Source organism: Pleurodeles waltl, chromosome 7 (assembly GCF_031143425.1).
Source record: "Pleurodeles waltl isolate 20211129_DDA chromosome 7, aPleWal1.hap1.20221129, whole genome shotgun sequence".
NCBI classification, from domain to species: domain Eukaryota; kingdom Metazoa; phylum Chordata; class Amphibia; order Caudata; family Salamandridae; genus Pleurodeles; species Pleurodeles waltl.
In genome coordinates, this window is record NC_090446.1 from 1336669471 (window position 1) to 1336691725 (window position 22255).

At 47.0% G+C, this 22255-nt stretch overlaps 1 protein-coding gene across 1 annotated transcript in view; it reads right to left on the reverse strand.

The window, feature by feature from the left end:
• Positions 1-2946: 2946 nt before the first annotated feature.
• Positions 2947-22255, reverse strand: part of CYTH2 (cytohesin 2) — a 194748-nt gene continuing 175439 nt past the window's right edge. The window contains exons 11-12 of the mRNA XM_069200692.1: positions 21489-21643; positions 2947-6273 (exon numbers count right to left, since the gene is read on the reverse strand). Of these exons, the coding sequence (XP_069056793.1) occupies positions 6165-6273; positions 21489-21643 (264 nt within the window). The 3' untranslated portion in view covers positions 2947-6164. The remainder of the gene's footprint in view (positions 6274-21488; positions 21644-22255) is intronic.

Sequence of the window (22255 nt, forward strand, 5' to 3'; positions counted from 1 at the left end):
TATGTACGATAACTATCCCATATAGCCCCTCGTACTTTGTTTATTCAACATTTGCTCGAGAAAATAAAACTTCTCATCATCCCAAGATCCATTTAATGGCCATTGGCTATCCCTCCCTTTCTTTGTATACTTGTGCCACAATGGACCCCCAGAGGGTCGGGCACGCACCATATATCTTTTTTTTTAACATAAGCCATGCCAGAATTCCCTCATCTGGTACCAGTATTGTCTCATCCAGACTGGAAGTCCCAAAACAGCAACAATTAGAAATGCATTTCTTCAACTTGCTCATCCTTATCCTAAAAGTGGATTGTGGTCATGAGAAAGTCGCGTATCAATATACTAAAACTAAAAATACTCAAACATCAAAACCCCAAAAGGTACCAGTGACATAGAACAGTGTCACCAATTAACTGCGGTCAAGTGGTGTGGTCAAGTCAGGGCTGGGTCTTCATATTCGTGTGACGCAATTCCATCTGACCTCCTACTGGTTTGCAGTGGAAGAAATTCTTTACAGATAGACGGATGTTGGCGATGTTCGATGGCAGCTGCAAGAAACTTGTCTTATGGCAGGGTCCCCCACGATCCACAGTCTCTAATCTCCTCCATCTGTCACAGGCTTCCAGTCTGTCGAACTTCTTGCCATGAGGATCTCAGCAGGGCCTCCATATTTATGGTGAACCCAATGTTTCCCAGGTGTCTTCCAGTAGGAGCGATCACCTCGATCTATCTAATGAACATGAAGAGTCAGAGTTGGTCTTCAGTGGCATCAGTTTATTCGCTGCAGCGGGTTACAAGCACAACAGCACATTCGCCTCTTCATGCAAAGCAGTAGCAACCAAAAACCCTTTTCCCTGATCACCTTCATACTGTATTTTCCACCCCACCGTGGCACCACGTGGGTGCTTCGTTAGTTCCATGTACGTACAAAACCTGTCCCCACATTTGCTTAAACTATGATAACAGGATATAGATTACATCTCAACTGAAACATCTCGAGCTAACAAGACAGATTATATCTCAACTGAAACATCTCAAAATAGGCGAGGTAGCAGCCCACAGGCCATCTGTGAAGCTTCAAAAAATATTTCAGAGAAAAACATGTTCCAACGTTAATACAGAGCAGCTGCAGCCGCGGGCAATGTGCAGTTCTGCACGCAGTCCATACCTAGAGAAATCAACAGCATATACAAAATGGAGCTCTCATGTCAAGTAAAGAAACTTTTTTTTTCCCACAGTCATCAAGCTTCGTGTTCTGCTTTTATGTCTCTTTTTTTGACATTGAAGCATCTTTTCTGGCACGTCATTCAACGCCTTGGGTTTTTCTGGAATCTTACCTCCACTGGGGTGCCCCTCGAGGGATCCGTGGGGCTTCTTATCTTGCGGCATACCTGTGGTCGGCGAGTGTTTTGGCGCCAATGCCCCCTTCAATGTCTGCAACGCATATTTCTTTTTCATTGACGGATCCTCAATTGTTTACCTCTGCGTCAGACATCTCTCCCCTGCTTTTTCATCCTCACTGTGAGGCCTAGATACCTCAGGGATGGTGTCGTCTGCTGGCTCTGCATACTTTGATTTGCCCATCTCTGTCATTCCCTTACCCTCAGCATCTATGAAGTGAGGGCTGAGCAGGCGTTGCAGTCTTCACTCATGTTCGACGGGGAGACAAAGGTTAAGAATGGGTGCTTACCTTTTTGAGAGAACTTGTGATAACAGTTCTGGCAAAACTGAAAAGGTGTTTTCTCCATCAAGGCCCTTCATGGAGCCCCCTGATTGGGCATTCTCAGACGTTCTCCTAAACTTCAACTTTCCTTCTCCTAATCTTCCTCTTGAAGTTCTCAGTCGGCATTCTAAATGAATCCGGTGAACTTTTCAGATATTTCTGCTAATTTTTCCATCCAAAACTTCTTCTCCGTATAGGAGATCATTTGGTAGGCTTCCAGACCCAACAGCAGAAAAAAAGAATGTGAAGATGGCAAACAAAGGTGAAAGCGTCTGGAGGAAAAAAGATGATGTCACAGGGGACACAAAATGGAGCTGCGCCCACCAACAAACAAAAATCTAAAAGAGAAGGACTAAAAGATAGTGGACAATTCTGGACCCAACCATCAGATGGCGGAATAATGCACAACATGTGAATCCAGAAAATATTCACACTACAATACAGATATCAAAAGCATCAGTTACATTTCAGGTTAAGTATTACCAGATTGAAAAATAAAGTTAAAACTTTGGTGCTTGAATATTCATTAAACCTGGGCAACTATACCTACCATATTCAAATGGATGGCAATTCCTCCATGTGTGCCTTAGCTGAGAGACATGTTACCTACCTAACACCACCAAATCCAATAGGCAGGTAGATTCTAACTGGTTACCATTTGTCACCTTCAGACAAAATCACAGCAAAAGTTAAAGGGATAGGGTACTAACTAAGCGACTACACACCTCTTCAAAATCAATTAAATTTGAAATAACATTAACATATGAGAAGATGACAACAGTGGTCATTTACTCAAAATTTACACTGGCTATAGACATTAAAAGGCCCATCTACACCGGTCATGATGGGACTCTGCCTATGATGCATATGAAAAGACCAACAGCTCTCAGGTGCCTCCTGTGTCCATTGGTGAATTGAAAGTGTTTTTATTACAACATAGCTTAGAATCAATTTAGAGATGGTACATAATGAGATACAAATAAATTTGTCTGTCTATGACCTTCAAACTTCTGGTCCATGTTCCTTGACTACTACAACAAAGCTGAGCAATGCTAAACTTATCAGCTGGCAACGAGTGGAAGTTCAATGCACTACTGAGGCCAATTTCAGACTGACTAACCAACAAGTGGCCTAGCACAATCCTTTTCCATTCCAGAAAGTTCTTCATAAGCCACACACCAACACGGCCACATGCATAAGAAATCCAGCTCCACAACCTTGGATGATGGGGTTTTATATAGATTTTTATTAAGTCAAAACTGTCATACATTTAATTTAAATAATAGAAAAGAAAGAATTACAAGAGAAATTACAAAAAAGGGAATCCAACAATACTAATTGCTTCACTTGGGAAGCGGGAATATGCAAGGTGGAAAGAAGATATTTGTATGTATGTTCACAGTTGCATTTCTTATAATAAGTAGTCTGATGTGTTTCTGGAGGAAGAAAGGAGTGCTCTACCCGCACCATTTGGCACAGACCGATCTAGCCTGCTATGAAAGCAGAGAAGGATCCTAATTTCTAAGAGTGTGACACTGTCCAGCCATTGGAGGTGTTAATAAGGAATAAAAATAAGTAACACTGTGGAAAAGGACTTCGGCCTGAATTTTTTCGAGTGCCATTTTGAAAGAAATATTACCACGGATCTACTGATGGGTCGTTTTTGACCAGCCATGCACCTGATTCAATATTCTGAAAGCATTTATGAAAACAGGCAGCTTTGTCCAAACGGATCACTTATTTTTTTTAAACTCCTTGACCTTTTCCCCTTAAGTTTGCTCATGCAGAAAAAAGGTTAATCAAGTAATATTTGAGTGTGTTTGCTTCCATTTTCTACGAAGCATATTAAAATTAGAGGATCTTATTGCTGCAACAAATCTAAGAAATGCGAGCGGATGGGAGATGTTTGCAGAGCCTGTAACAAGACTCTCCTATTGTGCAGTCAGTGCTACAACAACCAAATTCAGACCCATAGTTTAGAACAAGAAGCCCATTTTCAATAAATTATTGAGGATCAAGATATTATCACTACACCCAATAACTCATTTGGTAACGGTCAACTGATGATGCGAACACACCAGGCATACCCATCAGTGTCTTTCTCCAAACTGATGGGATTACAAACCATGGGCCTTATAAACCCTGGTTTATGGGAATGCCTGCACACTGTGTTCTACGGATCACAAACGTGTTTGCAAGCTGGTTATGGATGTTGTGATCTGTGTGTCCTGGATAATCCAGCAGCTCAAATTACTCATGTCTCCATTACAATTCTGATATATTGTCCTTAGGTGCTGGTGCAGCAGCGGCTCAAATGACTTGGTTACTGTTAAGTAAAACACCTGCCTTTTATTTCTCAAGACTACTCTTTTTTTTTCAAATGTATACCAACTATCTAATACAAATGAAACATACCCGTCTAGTGGCCATGGACTCCACTAGCCTGTGACCCCTGAGCTCAGGGGACCTTGCAGACAAAATGAAACTGACCATTTTGATACGCGTCCTCCCACTCAATGAAATGTACCGACCATGACCATGTCACCTCTACTTCCCATCTTCTGTGTCAGTTGTTACAAAGGCTAATGCTCCACAGCCTTGAAGGTTGCACAGGCAAGTACCAGGACAACAGAACACCAAGCTAAAGAGCCATAGCTTTCTCCAATCCACTGCTCGAGATCTGAAATGTAATAGATTGGGTTCTCCACTGTGATCTGCAGAAGCTGCTAGCTGAGTTTCAGGACAGCAAGCAGACACGCAGTTAATGTGACGAGTGCCACACTCTTCCTCTCCATTTTTCTTTTGATAAACTCTGGCCCCCTAGGTCTGGTCAAAGCCCCATGTAAACCGGTTCAGGCAATATGTGAAATTGAACAGTGTACAACTAGAGGAATGGTTTGTGCTTTGGGTTGATAAAAGCAACACGGAACAGAATCAACCGTGTAACACAATAAGCAATACAGTGCATAAACGTTCAACTCTAGCTGATAAAAGAGACATAAAATTGGCTTGCCTTTTAGTAAAGAGTTTCATTTTAGGTGGTATCAGAGTAAATATCTATAGAACATAAATAAGAGTTAATTACACTATAAATGTGCTGCCACAGCTTACAAACAAAACTCCTTATCTGGATAGAGCAAACAATTCTTCGAATGTCTCTATTCTTCTGAAATCTATCTGTCAAACAAGACTCTCAGCTTATAACATTCACTTCTAACTGGGGCAGCTAATAGGAAAACACGTTTGCCCAAATGTCCGGCACAGTCACTTAGTTTCAGGAGTGTGTTTGGAATCTCAGTTTAGGGGAAAAGGTTTAAAAGAGGTAAAGTGACTCTACCCCTAAACTACTAAAGTGGAATATCCACATTTTGACCCTTAAATATGAAATTCTTCTCAGTAAAGGAAAAAAAAAAAAGAAGTAAAACACACCAAACTTATATTTCTCACAATGGGAATGTGCCTGCCAATTTACCCAACTTATCTGCAATGTTCACTGGTTTGTTTTATTTGTGAGTGATGCTTTTGGTTCTCTTTTATTGGTATATCTGGTGTTATAGAAAAATCGATTCTGACTCAAGGATGCTTGGCAACTACTTCATCATGCCTAGAGTGCATGCAGCTATGACCAATCCAACAGAGGTGACGAAATCTTGAATTGGTGCTTCTGAAGTTTCTTGCACTCCAATGTTGTCAATCTTCACAGCTTTACATTGAGAAGATGGGTCTTTCTAGTACGCCTGTAAGCCACTGCAAAAGAAAGAACAGAGCAAATCCAGCTTTAAAGGATGTAATCTTTAGGGAGAATTGGCCATTGTTCCTCAACTCCAGGAGGAACTAAGAATAATGCTTGCCAGCCACCACCCTCACTGTGGCAACAGTAGAGACTTTTAGAAGAACTGCTAGCTGGGAAATGGGTATTATTTCCATGCAGAAGGAATACACAGAGTGAACTGCACTGAATTGCAGGGTTCACTAGAACAATGTCAGATTCACACCTCGAGGGGCACAAATTAATATCACAGTTTTTTCCATCTCCTGCATTTTTTTACATCAAAGTAAATAACTGTCAGTTTGGGAATAACCTATAGGAAAAAAGTAGTGGTCCAGTTGGTGGTTCAGTTCTTCCAACACCAGTTAATTCCATTATCACACCCAAAACCACTCCTATATCCACACTGAAAATGTGGGTCTTTACAGCCTAGTGGTCAAAAATGTATAGTGAGTGGCGCATGAAGCCCATCCTCCTGTGGCATGAAAATCCCTGCTTGGGGGAGTAGCTGCAATTGGCTGGTGGGAGACGGTCATCCCCCACCCACAGTCTCTCGGTCTCAAGTCTCTCCTCTGTCATGGTCTTTAGCTTTGGGAGGGACAGAAGGTAGTGCAGGATGCTTCAGGTAGATGGGCGGAAGTGTCATTTGTTGTGTCACCCGAGCTTGCGCCCTCAGGCCTGTTCCTGCTGCTGCTGTTGAAGCTGCTGCTTCTTCTTGACCGATATCCGCTTTTTGCGAGCTGCCAGCATCTCATAAAAGGGGTCGATGCTAACCGCTGCCCTAAAAACAGAAAACAGAGTATTACAATTGCTCCTAGATCGTTAAGTATGTAATATTCCAACCACCATCACAACTTCTGGACATCATCTCCAGGTACCTCAGCAACGACCGCTGACCAACTAAGGAACCTTAATCATTAAACCTCTACCACCCTACATCAAACTGGTGGTCAGGGTTCAACTCGTAACAGCGTCCAACATACTGGCAACTTCTCCCTTGGACCACTTTCGACAATGTGATTAACTGTCATGTCTAAATTAAAACACCTGCAAAACGGTCATCTAGGCATGTCTGGGATATAGCTGACAAATGTAACTTTAGCAATTACAGACTTGGAACTGCATTTTGGTTGGCTAAAGGAACCCGTGGCTACTATAATGTAAAGGTGGATGTCAAAGCTTCCTGCTTTTTATATATAATTCACAGGAAACGTGATCTGGAGAATATAATCTGTATGTTTTTCCACTCTGTCGCTTTAAGGTTCCTGTGACCCACCCTCATTGGAAATGCTCAGCATGCACACTTACAAACATATGCATAGACGGTGGCGCCTGATTGGGCAGCAGTGACATCTGCCTCCAGCGTCTATCTAGTCATGTAATAGCTCATGTTTGTGCCCCAAATGATACTACTCCACATAACACTTTGAAGGATAATTATTATTAAACAGCGTACAGGATTGTAACGTATGTGAGATGGTTGAGTGCCGCAGTTATGACTCAAGCACCCGTAATTTCTAGCTTCTGAGCTTTTTCTTGCCTTAAGCTAAAGTGCATTAGACAAAGGTTCTGCCATTTAACCAATGCTCTTCTGTACTCACTAAACTCATCTTAATTTGCTGCCTGTAAATGGCCACAGGTTCCTAATCACACTGAGTGCCAGACTCACACCAGAGACCATGCGCTGCCACTGTCCTTTCCTTTGAGAAACAGAATAAGCACCAGTGCCCCAGCTACCGACGGCACTAATTAAGCACTGACATGCACAGAGAGACTATCACGCCAGGCGAGAGGCTTTTTCTTAAACTACTGGTGCAGAAATTGGTTAATAGACAGTATGCTCTGTGGATACTCCGTGTTATACTACTGTAGCAGAACCTCGAAAGATGGAGGACGGATAAGTTGTAAATCCTAGTTCTCTTCCAGGGGTATCCTCATCAAAGTAAAAAAACACTGAATATTCCCGCCCACGTGCGGGGACCCCGGAGCATATACAAACACACATGTATATGTATGAAATATATAAATAAAATGTAAAATTTTAGTAGAGAATTTCAATACAAATATATACATGTGTAAGCAATAATGCAGTCTATGATGAGAAAATAGGCTAAAAATGCTTTATTTATTTTTTAACATTAATTCAACTCTTCAATTAAAGGTAAAAAACCTTCTACAACCAAAGTAGAAGGCATAGAAAGTATAAACAGTGCATTGTAAAAGAAAAAACGACATTGAAAATAGAGGGGCATTATTAGCCAATAGGCTGCATGCAGGTTAACACAGCAGAACCAAAAAACTGGCACCGTGCCTTTCAGACCCTGAGCACCTCCAGTATCCCACCATGCCTCAGAGGCTAGAGTGAGGTGACAGTTGGTTCACAGTTAGGTCAGTGTTTTTTCAAGTGATAGGACGAAAAAGATTAGATCAATGAATACTGCTGTACTTCTAAAGTCACATCCAGAGAGGAGGGTGGGCTGTTTATGACTTTGATGAGAATACCCCTGGAAGAGAACTAGGATCTACAGGTAAGTAACTTATCCTTCTCTTCCAGGGGATCCTCATCAATAGCCATAAACACTGAATAGATTAACAAGCCCATTCCTTACCCCTGTGGATGGAGTGATAGAAGCCAGGCAGTGCATTTGTCTTAGTTAAATAAATTTCTTAAAGAAGCCTGACCCACTTGAGTGTCTGTTTTAGCATCTGAATCTAGACAGTAATGCCTCGTAAAAGTATGTACCGATCTCCATGTGGCAGCTTTGCAAATTTCGGAGATGGGTACATTCTTAAGAAGGGCTGTAGTTGCGGCTTTGCCTCTTGTAGAATGAGCTTTAGGTTTGGCAGACAATTGTTTGTTAGCTAACTGGTATGTAGTCACAATACATGAACCTATCCATATAGAAATAGTCTGTTTTGAGGCCGCCCTCCATGTTCTCACATGTCCATAATTTACAAATAAGTGATCAGATTGTCTGATGGCCTTAGTCTTATCAAGATAACATTTTAGCACCCTCTTCAAGTCCAGAGAGTGCAAGACTCTCTCTGCTGGAGTAACAGGTTTGAGAAAAAACATTGGAAGCGATATGGTTTGATTAATATGGAAGTCCGAAACCACCTTAGGTAAGAACCCCGGGTGGGTCCTTAGAACTACTCTGTTATCGTGAAAAACTGTATACGGTTCCTTTGAACAAAGAGCCTGAATCTGGCTGACCCTTCTAGCTGAAGTAATGGCCACAGGAAAAGCTGTCTTCCACGTAAGGTGTTGCAAAGAAGCTTTTTGGATGGGCTCAAAGGGAGCGGCCCTAAGTCTAGACAAGACCACATTCAATTCCCATGGAGGTGAAGGTGTACGGATTGGTGGAAAAACTTTCCAAGCCCTTTAAAAAATCCTTAACCACTGGCATAGTAAAGAATGACTTTTGCAAGGGTGATTTACGATAAATTGCAATGGCAGACAAATGTACCTTAATGGATGAAAACTGCAGTCCTGACTTCGCAAGCTGGAGGAGATAAGGCAAGATAACCTACTCCTGGGCCAGGATAGGAGTGAAATCATTCTGTCTGCACCATATGTAGAACCTCTTCCATTTGAACGCATAGGAGCGTCGTATCAATGGTCTTTTGGACTCCTTTAAAATATCCATGCATTCCTGCGAGAGTCCTAGATGTCTATACTGCAGGAATTCAGGAGCCATGCCGTCAAGCACAGCGAGGGAAGGTTGGGATGCAGAAGTTTCCTCCCTAATCTGTGGAGAAGATCCGGTCTGCACGGCAGCCTCTTGTGAGGTTTTTCTGACAACTGGAGATCATCTGTGTACCAGTATTGTCAAAGCCATTCTGGGGCTATTAGTATCAGTATCCTGGTTTTGGACCTGTAAAACTTGTTGATCACTGTAGGTATCATGGGAATCGGTGGAAAAGTGTAGAGAAATGTCCCTGACCAATCTATCAACAGGGCATTCCCCTTCGCCCCTTGTCGGTAAAACCTGGATGCGAAGTCTGGGCATTTTTTGTTGGTTTCGTCTGCAAACAGGTCTAATTGAGGATGACACCACCGATGGAAAATGTCTGCTACGTCGTCTTCGTGAAGCACCAAGTTCTGCAAGTCTGATAGATTTCGACTTAGGAAATCCGCTTTTGAATTTTGTTCCCCCGGAAGGTAAACCGCTGTGATTGACAGCCTCCTCGCTAGTAACCAGTGCCAGATGGTTTGTGACTCTCGAGACAGAGGACGAGTTCTTGTTCCCCCCTGCCTGTTCAAATAGTACATCAAGGTCATGTTGTCTGTTTGGACTAAAATGGATTTGACCTTGATCGATGGGTAAAACGATTTGAAAGCCAGACGAACCGCTCTCAGTTCCAGCAGATTGATGTGGTATTTCTGTTCCTTTTTCTACTACAGGCCTTGTGCTTGGAGAGGCCCCATGTGAGCTCCCCAACTCTGTGGTGATGCAGCTGTTACAAGGGTCTCAGCAGGAGTGCTCTGAAGAAAAGAACCTCCTACCAACAGATGCTGACGGCGAGTCCACCACTGTAGTGATGTTTTTGCTACAGTTGAAAGGATTATTCTGCTTTCCCATCTGGCTGTGAGTTGGCTCCACTGATCTTCCAGGTTCTCCTGAAGAGGACTCATGTTTAATCTGGCGTTCGGGACAATGAAAATGCAGGAGGGAATGGAGCTCAGTAGCGATGCTATTTGTCTGACAGTAGGCCTCAGAGTGTTAAGAAGTGTGTGACACTTCTGTGCTATTGACCCAAGGGTAGGTCGCTCCCCCTGCCGCTGCAGCTCCTCCAGGTTCCTGAGACCTACCTCGCAGTAAGTACCCCCCACCTCCCAGCCCCTCACCCTGCCCCGCGCTACTCACCCTCTCTCCTGCTTCTTTTCTTCCTCTTTGTTCTTCCTCCTCGCTCCTCTTCTGTAATCTTCTTCTGTACTCTTCTTTTCCCCGTCTTCTCTCTTCATCTGTGTGCTTCTCAGCCTCTCCTGTCGCCTCTCTTCTTCTTCATCTTCTTCTGTGGTCTTCTGCCTTCTGTTCTTCATCTCCTGTATCTTCTTCTGTGATCTTCTGTCTTCTGCTTCTTCGTCCTCTGTCTTCTGTTCTTCATCTTCTGCTTTCTTCGTCCTCCGTCTTCTGTTCTTCCCGCGCCTGCCCTCCTGCTCCTGTGTCATCTCCCTCCCTCACTCGCCTCCCCCTCTCTATCACCCCTATCTACCCCGTTCGCTATCTGCCTCCCTCACTCCTCCTATCTACCTATCTCTCTATCTATCTCCCTCACTCACCATCTCCTCCTATCTACCTATTTCTCTATCTATCTACTTATTTCTCTATCTCTCCACCTATTTCTCTATCTCTCCCCCCCCTTCCCGCCACCCCCTCTGTTACCTATCTTCCTATCCTCTCACCCTCACCCACCTCTACAACCCCCCCTCCCCTATCTTCCCAACCCTACTCCTATCTCTCTCCCTAATCTCCTAAACTTCCTAACACTCACCCCCCTCCACCCTTAAACCCCCCACCCCCAGCTCTTCTCACTCTACCTGTCCCCCCCCCTCCCTCCCGCTTTCCCGCCGCGACCTCCTGCACGCCCCCGCCCCCCAGCTGACCCCTCCCCCCCTCCTCCCTCCTCCCTCTTATGGCGGCCGCCGCACGACCGCGCAGCGGGTGCGCCGCTGGCACGCCAGAGGCAAGCCCGCCTGCGCCTGGCCCGCGCCCAGCGCCACGACCCCTGGTCCCCAGCTCTCCCAAACCCCGCTGCTCCGCTATGACCCCACCACCCTCCACGCCCTCAACCCAGGGCGCTCCAACACCTGCTTTCAAGCTCACCCCAAACGCACCCATGGACCCTTCGCCTGCAACTCCTGCAAACGCATCTTCCACCACGCAACTACCACGACCACCAGCCCACATGCCATCAACCACCTCAAGTGCATCCTGGTCAACGCTCGATCTGTCCACAAGCACGCCGTTGAACTCTGGGACCTCCTGGACTCCACAGCACCGGATGTCGCCTTCATCACGGAGACCTGGATGAACGCCTCTTCGGCCCCAGACATCGCCACTGCCATCCCCGAAGGCTACAAGATTTCCAGAAAAGACCGCACCAACCAAGTAGGAGGAGGTATCGCCATCGTCTTCAAAGACTCCATCAGCGTCACCACCTCCACCGAAGACACCCCCCTCGCCGCTGAACACCTGCATTTCCAGATTCGCACCGACCCCAGGACCACCCTCAGAGGATCCCTCGTCTACCGTCCCCCCGGACCGCGCGCCCCTTTCAGCGACTCCATCGCCGACTTAGTCTCCCCGCACGCCCTCGCCGGACTACATCCTCCTAGGCGACCTCAACTTCCATCTGGAACAACACAACGACCCCAACACAACCGCCCTGCTCGACAACCTCGGCCTCAAGCAACTGGTGAACACCGCCACCCACATCGCCGGACACACGCTTGACCCTATCTTCTCCGCCAGCAAACACGTCTTCTTCAGCCACACCTCCGCTCTACACTGGACCGACCACAGCTGTGTACATTTCACATTCCAACGCGAGACCCTCCACCTCCGCACTCAACCCATCCCTCGTCGACAGTGGAACAAAATCCCCGAAGAGCAACTCTTCTCCGCACTCGCCGTCAACCAACCTACCCTCACCACCGACCCCAACGACGCAGCCCTCAGCCTCTCGAACTGGATCTCCAACTGTGCAGACAACCTTGCTCCCCTCAGACGCACGCATAAACAGGCCACCACCAAAAAACCTCTCTGGTTCTCTGACACCCTCAAAGAATCGAAGAAAACATGTCGCGCCCTCGAGAAGGCCTGGCGCAAGTACCACACCGCCGACAACATGACCGCGAACACCACCACCTGATCCGCGCAGCCAAAAGGAACTTTTTCACCGACAGACTGGACAAAAACAGCCACAACAGCAGAGAACTTTTCAGCATCGTCAAAGATTTCTCCAACCCCAACGCCAACGCCGTCACGCCCTCACAAGACTTGTGCAACTCCCTCGCCACCTTCTTCCATCGCAAGATCAGCGACCTCCACGACAGCTTCGGACACCAGACCCAACCAAGCATCACTGAACCCAAACCCCCGGCCATCACCCTCAACGACTGGACCCACATCAACACTGAAGAAACCAAAACCACCATGAACTCTATCCACTCCGGCGCCCCATCGGACCCCTGCCCTCACTTCATCTTCAATAAAGCCGACGACATCATCACCCCGCACCTCCAGGCCGTCATCAACTCTTCTTTTTCTTCTGCTACCTTCCCCGAAAGCTGGAAACATGCCGAAGTCAACGCCCTACTAAAGAAACCCACGGCTGACCCTAGCGACCTAAAAAACTTCCGCCCCATCTCGCTCCTCCCCTTCCCTGCCAAGGTAATAGAGAAGACCGTCAACAAACAGCTTACCACCTTCCTGGAAGACAACAACCTGCTCGACCCTTCACAAACCGGATTCCGAACCAACCACAGCACTGAAACCGCCCTCATCTCAGTCACAGACGACATCAGAACCCTGATGGACAACAGTGAAACAGTCGCCCTCATCCTCCTCGACCTCTCGGCTGCCTTCAACACCGTCTGTCACCGCACCCTAATAACCCGCCTCCGCTCCACCGGGATCCAAGGCCAGGCCCTGGACTGGATTGCCTCCTTCCTCTCAAACCGATCTCAAAGAGTTTACCTCCCACCGTTTCGCTCAGACCCCACCGAGATCATCTGCGGCGTACCTCAAGGCTCATCCCGACACTCTTCAATGTCTACATGAGCCCCCTCGCCGACATCGTACGTAAGCACGACATCACCTCCTACGCCGACGACACCCAACTTATACTCTCCCTCACCAAGGACCCCGCCAGCGCCAAGACCAACCTACAAGAGGGCATGAAGGACGTCGCAGATTGGATGAGGCTCAGCCGCCTAAAGCTGAACTCTGACAAAACAGAAGTCCTCATCCTCGGCAACACCCGTCCGCTTGGGACGACTCCTGGTGGCCCACGGCCCTCGGCACCGCACCGACCCCCTCAGACCACGCCTGCAACCTCGGCTTCATATTGGACCCTCTTCTCACCATGACCAAGCAAGTCAACGCCGTGTCCTCCGCCTGCTTCCTCACCCTCCGCATGCTCCGCAAGATCTTCCGCTGGATCCCAGCAGACACTAGAAAAACCGTGACCCATGCCCTCGTCACGAGCTGCCTGGACTATGGCAACATCCTCTATGCTGGGACCACCGCTAAACTCCAAAAACGCCTGCAACGTATTCAAAACGCCTCGGCCTGCCTCATCCTCGACGTACCCCGCAACAGCCACATCTCCGCACACCTGAGACACCTGCATTGGCTCCCAGTCAGCAAAAGGATCACCTTCCGACTTCTCACCCACACACACAAAGCCCTCCACAACAGGGGACCGGAATACCTCAACCGTCGCCTCAGCTTCTACGCCCCCACCCGTCTCCTCCGTTCCTCTGGCCTCGCGCTCGCTGCCGTCCCTCGCATCCGCCGCTCCACGGCGGGTGGGAGGTCCTTCTCCTTCCTGGCAGCCAAGACCTGGAACACCCTCCCCACCAGCCTCAGGACCACCCAGGACCACTCCGCATTCCGGAGACTCCTCAAAACCTGGCTTTTCGAGCAGCAGTAACCCCCCCCCATCCCCCTAGCGCCTTGAGACCTGCACGGGTGAGTAGCGCGCTTTATAAATGTTAATGATTTGATTTGAGTGATGATAGTCTCTCCTCCGAAGGATACACTCTTTCTAGATTGGTGTCCAGCATTGCCCCTAGGTAATGGAGTGTCTGTGTTGGATTGAGAATGGACTTTTGAAAGTTGACCTGCAGACCCAGAGCACTGAAGGTGTTCAAAACTATTCTGAGGTGATTCAAGGTTTGCTCTGCAGTGCTGGCTTTCAGTAACCAATCGTCAAGATACGGGTAATTGAAGATATTGTTTTTTCTCAAGTGCGCCACTATTGTTGCTACGCATTTGGAGAATGTTTGAGGAGCTGATTTTAGCCCGAAGGGCAGCACCCTGAATTGGTAGTGTTGGGATGGAACTACGAAGCGAAGACATTTTCGGTGCTTCACTATAATCGGGATGTGAAATATGCATCCTGTAGATCAATGGAACACATCCAGTCCGCTTGATGAAGCTGAGGAAAAAGGTGACAAAGGGCCAGCATTCTGAACTGTTATTTTCAAATATACTTGTTCAGATGCCTCAGATCTAAAATGGGTCTGAAAACCCCGTCTTGGCCCTTCTTTTTCACTAAGAAATATCGGGAACACTCCTTTTCCTCTTTGAGAAGATGGAACCTTTTCTATAGCTCGTTTTTTGTAACAGAATGATAACCACCTTTTTTCAGCAACGACTGGTAGAGACACTCTGCTTTTGTTGGAAGCACTGGAGCAGGAGGAGACTTGAAACTAAGAATATCCATTCTCGACAATATTCAGCACCCATTTGTCATTTGTTATGGTGTGCCACTCAGGTACATAATTTGCAATACTTCCCCCCCCAATGGAGTGGTGGACAGAATTAGGGGAGTCGAATCCTCATTGTTTGCCTGATGTTTTGGGGGTAGAAGGATGTTGCCTACTTGGAATTCGCGCTCTTGTCTTGTGGGACTGAAAAAACGGTCGCCCTTGCCTCTGCTGGGGTCTTTGAGACCAGAGGGGTTTGAACCCTCTGTTGATATGGGCGCCTATCACATGGCCTGTACCTCCTCCGATACTCTTTGCGTCTGTCTAGTCCCACGGCTTTCAGCGTGTCCACTTCTGACTTGATTTTGGCCATCTCATCATCGGTATGTGTCCAAAACAAGGAGTTCCCATTGGATGGCAGGTTGAGGATGCGATGTTGAGCCTCCTGTTTTAAACCTGTAGGGCGCAGCCAAGATGACCTCCTTGCACAAATGCCATGTGCATAGCCATGAGCCGCTAAGTCCGAGCCATCTGCACTGATCACCTGGTTGGACACCAAACTTCCCTCCTGAAGGGTCTCTTGGAAGTCTTGTCTATCTTCTCTAGGCAATTTCTCTACAAACCTGTTCAGAGAATCCCACAAAGAACGGTTGTATCTCCCCAAAAGTGCAGAGGCACTAGAAACTTTCATGAAAGCTGCCGCAGTACCACACATTTTCCTGCCCAACGAGTCCAGATGCGTGCTCCGCTGGCAGGACCGTTGATGATGATGCCACCGAATGGGTCTTGCGGGCGGCAGCTAGAATGACAGAGTTCGTTGGAAGATCAATTCTGAGAAATAAGGGATCCTGGTATGGGGCCTTTTATTTCTTTAGGATCCGTGCCGGAGCTGCACGCAGGCTCGCAAGAGTCAAAAAAGTGTCCATAGTTGGCTGCAGAAGACCAGCAACTAGTAGTAACAGCTGCCTGGAAGATGCACGATGGTGTAGCGTTTCAAAAATTACAGACGATGATGCTGTCGGTTCCGAAATACCTATATTGAGCTTCTGGGCCCCTCTAACCAACACTTCATTGAAAGTGGTTATAATGTCCACTGGAGAAACTCTTGTCCACCTTCTTCCACCAGAAGATCATCGACATCCACAACAGTTTTGACGCCACTCCCACGCCAGACCCCCACCCCCGAACACTCCACCTGTGCAAACCACCTGACCTCGTGGACCAACGTGAGCGACACAGAGACACGCAAGATCATGAACTCCATCCACTCAGGATCTCCATCAGAACCCTGCCCACACCACGTATACAACAAAGAAACATGTTCCTTTGTATACAACAAAGCCGACGCCACCATCGCCTACCCCAACTACGGAAGGTCATCAACATCTCCTTTGAAACTGCGACATTCTCTGAAAAATGGAAACACGCCGAAATCCGCGCCCTCAAGAAACCCAAAGCAGACCCCAACGACCTCAAAATCTTCCGACCCATCTCCCTGCTACCCTTTCCAGCAAAGGTGATCGAAAAAATCGTCAACACACAACTAACCAGCCACCTCGAAGACAACGACATCCTAGACCCCTCCCAGTCCGGCTTCAGACGAAACCACAGCACCGAAACCACCCTTCTCGCCGCCACAGACGACATCAGACGCCAAATGGACAACGGCAAAACATCAGCCCTCATCCTCCTGGACCTATCTGCCGCCTTTGACACAGTCTGCTACCGCACCCTGGAATCACGCCTCCACGAAACCGGAATTCAAGGAAAAGCCCTTGACTGGATCGTCTCATTCCTCTCCGGCAGAACCCAGAGTCTGCCTCCCCCCCCTTCCGCTCCGAAGCCACCAACATCATCTGCGGCGTTCCCCAAGGCTCATCCCTCAGCCCGACGCTGTTCAACATCTACATCGCCCCCCTCGCACAAGTGGCCCGACAACACAACCTCAACATTCTCACCTACGCCGACGACACCCAGCTCATCCTCTCACTCACCAGCCCGACGCTGTTCAACATCTACATGGCCCCCCCTCGCACAAGTGGCCCGACAACACAACCTCAACATTCTCACCTACGCCGACGACACCCAGCTCATCCTCTCACTCACCAAAGGCCCGCGCACCGCCAAAACCAACCTCCACGAGGGGATGAAATCCATCGCCGAATGGATGAGAATCAGCCGTCTGAAACTGAACTCGGACAAGACGGAGGTCCTCATCCTCGGATCCACCCCCTCCGCCTGGGACGACTCCTGGTGGCCCACAGCACTAGGAACCCCACCGACACCGACCGACCACGCTCACAACCTGGGCTTCATCCTCGACTTCTCCCTCACCTTGTCATAACAGGTCAATGCAGTTTCCTCCTCCTGCTACAACACACTCCGCATGCTCCGCAGAATCTACAAGTGGATCCCGACAGAAACAAGAAGAACAGTGACACAGGCCCTCGTCAGCAGCAGGCTGGACTAAGGCAACGCACTCTACACAGGCATCCCATCGAAAGACCTACTACGCCTCCAACACATCCAAAACGCCTCTGCCTGACTGATCCTCAACGTACCCCGCCACAGCCACATCTCCCACCACCTGAGAAACCTTCACTGGCTCCCCGTGGACAAAAGGATCACTTACAAGCTTCTTACCCACGCTCACAAAGCGCTCCACGACACCGGACCAGCCTACCTAAACAACAGACTCAGCTTCTACACCCCCACCCGTCCGCTCCTCTAACCTCGCCCTCCGCATCTGAAGAAAGACCTCCGGCGGCAGATCCTTCTCATACCTCACCGCCAAAACCTGGAACACCCTCCCCACCAACCTGCGACAGACCCAAGATCTACTCACCTTCAGAAGACTCCTCAAGACCTGGCTCTTCAACCAGTAACTCCAGCACCCCCACCCCCCTGGCGCCTTGAAACCCTCACGGGTATGTAGTGCGCTTTATAAATCCAATGATTGATTGATTGATTGCCGGAGTATTTGACAAAGTAGGTGAATAGTCTCTAATCGAAGACTCCGATGCTGTAGACCATGAAGGGGATCTGCGTCTTTGTTGACGAGATCTAGCGGCTCAGGATCTTAACCGTTACCTGGATTGCGACTTACTTCTGGTGCGCGATCGTGAAGGGCTGCACCGTTGTCATGGACTGGGCTGGTCAGGTGGTGGCCTTGTCCATTCGGGGGGAGTTGTTGGAGATGGCTTTCGTGGAAAAGAAGCCAACTGAGAATATAGGCGTGAATATTGCGGATCTGGAGAAGCCGGTGTTTTGTCAAGGCTATCCAACTACCTCGGAGACAGGTTCTTGGGGGAAAGTTGTCCTTCGGATGAGGCTCTTGAGGAAGCCCCAGATGATCTACTCTGTATGGTGACCACCAGGCCCGGAGGAGGTACAGCCGTCTCAGCAGGTGATTGTTGCCCTGTTGTTGCCTTTTGAGAAGGGCTGGGACGTAGAGTCACTCTTTGTGATGCGGTCGTCAACGGTGAAGATTGCCTCGATGTCCTCAGGTAGTTGTATCCATCAGAAGAGCCGTTTATGTCGAATGTGACCTCCCTGACTTTGAGTCTCGACGTCGAATGCCTGGACAGTGACTGATGGCCCAACAGAGGGGTACGCCTCGCCGTCGAGCGATGGCGAGTGTCTTGACACTGAATGGTGTCTTGACCGTGGTGACCTCGACCTTGCTCTCGAAGTCGACTTTGACGCTGGAAGTCTCGAAGTCGGAGGATCTTGACTTGCCTTTGACGGCGTATGAGGACTCCTGTGCCTACTCTACGTCGATCAGTGGGTGCCCATCGTCGGAGATCTATCCCGATGAGGGAGTTGTTTCTTTGACGCCATGTCTCTTGACATCGTCTAAATCGCCGTCGATGGCGGTGTACTGTTTGAAGTCTGTTGGCGATGTTGATGCGACGACGGAAGCGATGATGTCGACGGTGAACAAACAGGAATTTTGCTACCGGCTGACGCTGATCTGGCTCGTCGCTTGTCAGAAGAATCTCTGGAAATCTTCTTAGGAAAAGAGGAGGATGATGTTTTCTCTCTCTCATGAAGCCCATGTAGACTAATCCTTTCTCTGTCCTTCAGAGTTCTCTTAGACAGATTCTTACAGTGCTTGCAGGTGTCAGGGCAGTGACTCTGTGGTAAACACACTATGCACACAGAGTGTGGATCTGACTGGGCCTTCTTTTTCCCACAAAAAGGGCATTTTACAAAAAGTGAAGGCATTTTTCTGAGAAAAGTGGTTACTTTTCAGGTAAACCGTTGAGTAAAGCAGAGAAAAAAGGTTTTTAGAATATTTTTCTGGCAAACACCGGAAAATGAGAGCTCAATGCTCCAGGATCCTCACAGAAGGAGCTGGAAAAAAAGAACTGACCTAACTGTGAACCAACTGTCACCTCACTCTCACCTCTGAGGCATGGTGAAATACTGGAGGTGCTCAGGGTTTTAAAGGCACGGTGCCAGTTTTTTTGTTCTGATGTGTTATCCTGCATGCAAGCCTATTGCTAATAATGCCCCTTTATTTTCAATTTAGTTTTTTCTTTTACAATGCACGGTTTATACTTTCTATGCCTTCTACTTTGGTTGTAGAAGTTTTTTGTTACCTTTAATTGAAGAGTTGAATTAATGTTAAAAAAACAAAAACACTTTACAAAAAATAAAAAACATTTGTAGCCTGTTTTCTCAACATAGACTGCATTATTGCTTAAACATTTATATATTTGTATTGAAATTCTCTACTAAATATTTTACATTTTATTTATATAGTTCATATATATATACATGTGCGTTTGTATATGCTCCAGGGTCCCTGCACGTGGGTGGGAATATTTAGGGTTTATGACTTTGATGAGGATCCCCTGGAAGGGAAACAGAGTTCCCAAAGGCTCAAACGGTCCCATCTGAGAGCTGGACTTGAGGGCTACTTCCAGGGCAATTTAATTAACGCATAATTAAAATCGAACACGTTACAAAGCTAGTTAGATTTTGTCCTAAGATTAGGACAACTGTCCACAACCAATGAAATACAACATTGGCAAGGATGAAGAAGGAAAGCCTCCAGCCTTAAAGATAGATATTAGCCTCTCTAATGTACTGGAAGGTCAGGAGAGTGCAGACTCACCAAGGGCATCATCAAGGAAAGTGGAAAAGAAGCCCTCAACCTCAGGTGGCTTTTCTTCGGCACTGGTTCAGGACCTTGCAGCTCTTGAGCGACTGTTCGGGTAAATATTTACAGTCAGATCGAATTTATGTGGGCCTACTTAGTAGGCAGGGGTCAGCTCTACTCTTCCAGTTTCTTGCAAATGTCACTTCAGCAATGATGTACAGTTACCTCGAAGTCAAACTATGTACAATTTACTTTCTGACATGGAGACTGAGGAAGGGCAGCGTTTCTCATACCTGGGTACACAGGCAATAATCTTGAGCCCATCAAAGGGCCAGCCTGGTTTAAAGCTAAATGTGTCCTGCAATAGGAGAAAGTGCATCTTTGGCGGATGGGTAGGGAGTGTGGGGCAGAGTAGTCAAGGCTGTTTGTGCACTAGAAACATCCCTCAATTTGCCAAGTGGCACTTTCACAAGTATTTAGCATCATCAGTAAGTCTGGATTGAATCTTCTGAAGCACGCAAATTCACAACTGCACAAATGTTTGCATGCAACAGCACATTTAAAACAGACCAATTAACTTTGACATTATCTGTACCAGGTGCACGCACACTGCAATCAGCACACAGAACTGCTCCGTGGAGAGGTAGTGCAGCGCACCACATTCACCTTTCAGATGGCAGGGCCTGGGCGTCTAGCAACACTTTGGGAAAGGGGATACTGCTAACCTGCCAGTCTATTTACTCCAGTAAAAGTAAATGGTGATCAAGAGACCATGACCATTTACAGGATAATCTAGACCCTGTATTAACAAGGCAACAGAAATCCTGCTCATAACTCATCTCTTTGCCCACCTAAAAGCCAACAACCTGATGAGCGAACTTCTTCCGGTTGCCAACTGTCACATTGGACAAAAAGATGTTACTTAGCATCTTTCTGCTTGTGAATAAGGTAACGGCTAGGTCTGGATGCATTTTCTGTTGAACATATCTTGAGCACCGATATCCACAAACTGCTAATGAGATGTTTATTTAGTATTGTGTGTTGGAATGAAGGCCTGCCTTTGCTGATAAACGTACCCAAATCAGGTTGGAATAGATTCTCCAAAACCTAAAGCCTGGCCCTCTTGTTTCTTTTCATTTACTATAAGGCCTCAATGGTCTTCATACTGGAAGGCCAGCAGACCATCCACCACCCAAGTTCCAATAGACCCCCTCCTCCAGTTTCTATTCTATTCTATCTAAAAAGTGCTCAGAGACAGTTACCAGTCATGCAAAACAAAATAAAATATGAAATTGATATATTCTTTCCTTAAAATGCCCAAACCATTTAAAAGCAATAACAAGCAGCATTACTTCTACCCTAGCTGTCTCTATGGCATTCATCACTGTTGAACAAAAGTCCACACATCTTTCTCCTAAGTAACTTTCTAATTCCTTTCTTGCAGACGTACTTGATGGATTTTATCCACTCCTCCTTCTCCTCCGGCGTCGGTGCTGAAATCCGATAGACATTGTGGTTCCCCTCCACCACGCGACCGTCTGCCTCTGTCTTGCATGCCTTAATCAGTGCACCCTTGTTGTTCGGAATGTACAACTCAAAGCAGTTCTGTTGGGACAAATAAAAGAAGGTGGGTTAGGTGACCAAACTGCACTGGGAACATTCATTCAGTGAAAAGTAAACACTAAACATGCCCCCTTACTGCAGGCAAAGAAAGTTGTGATTCAAGATTGTGTGCTTCCGTGATTTGAACAGCCACTTCAGGATGCCATGTGACTTGGAACTTTAAACAAGTAATATGGCTTACCAGTGGAAGGCTGTCAGAACAGATGGACTAGAGCAGTGGTTCCTAACCTTTTGACTTCTGTGGACTCCCACTTTATCATTACTGGAACCAGGGACTCCCACTACCATTCATTATTGTAATCCGGGGACCCCTCATTGAGTCATTACTGGAGCTGGGGACCCTGGCTTAAACATTGTTGAGGATTTGAAACACAAAACGATAGACAAAAAATACAGACACAGCATTCATCAAAGGCATATACAAATGATAACACATTTTATTTAATTTGTAAACAAATATAAATAAAAAATAAACATTAAAAATGTAATTTTAATAGGAAGGTTGGAGCTTTTCTAAATTCAATTGAAGCCATACATCCTCCATACTGTATTCTGTTTAATGCACCTACTGTTCCCATGAATTAATCTGAGGAT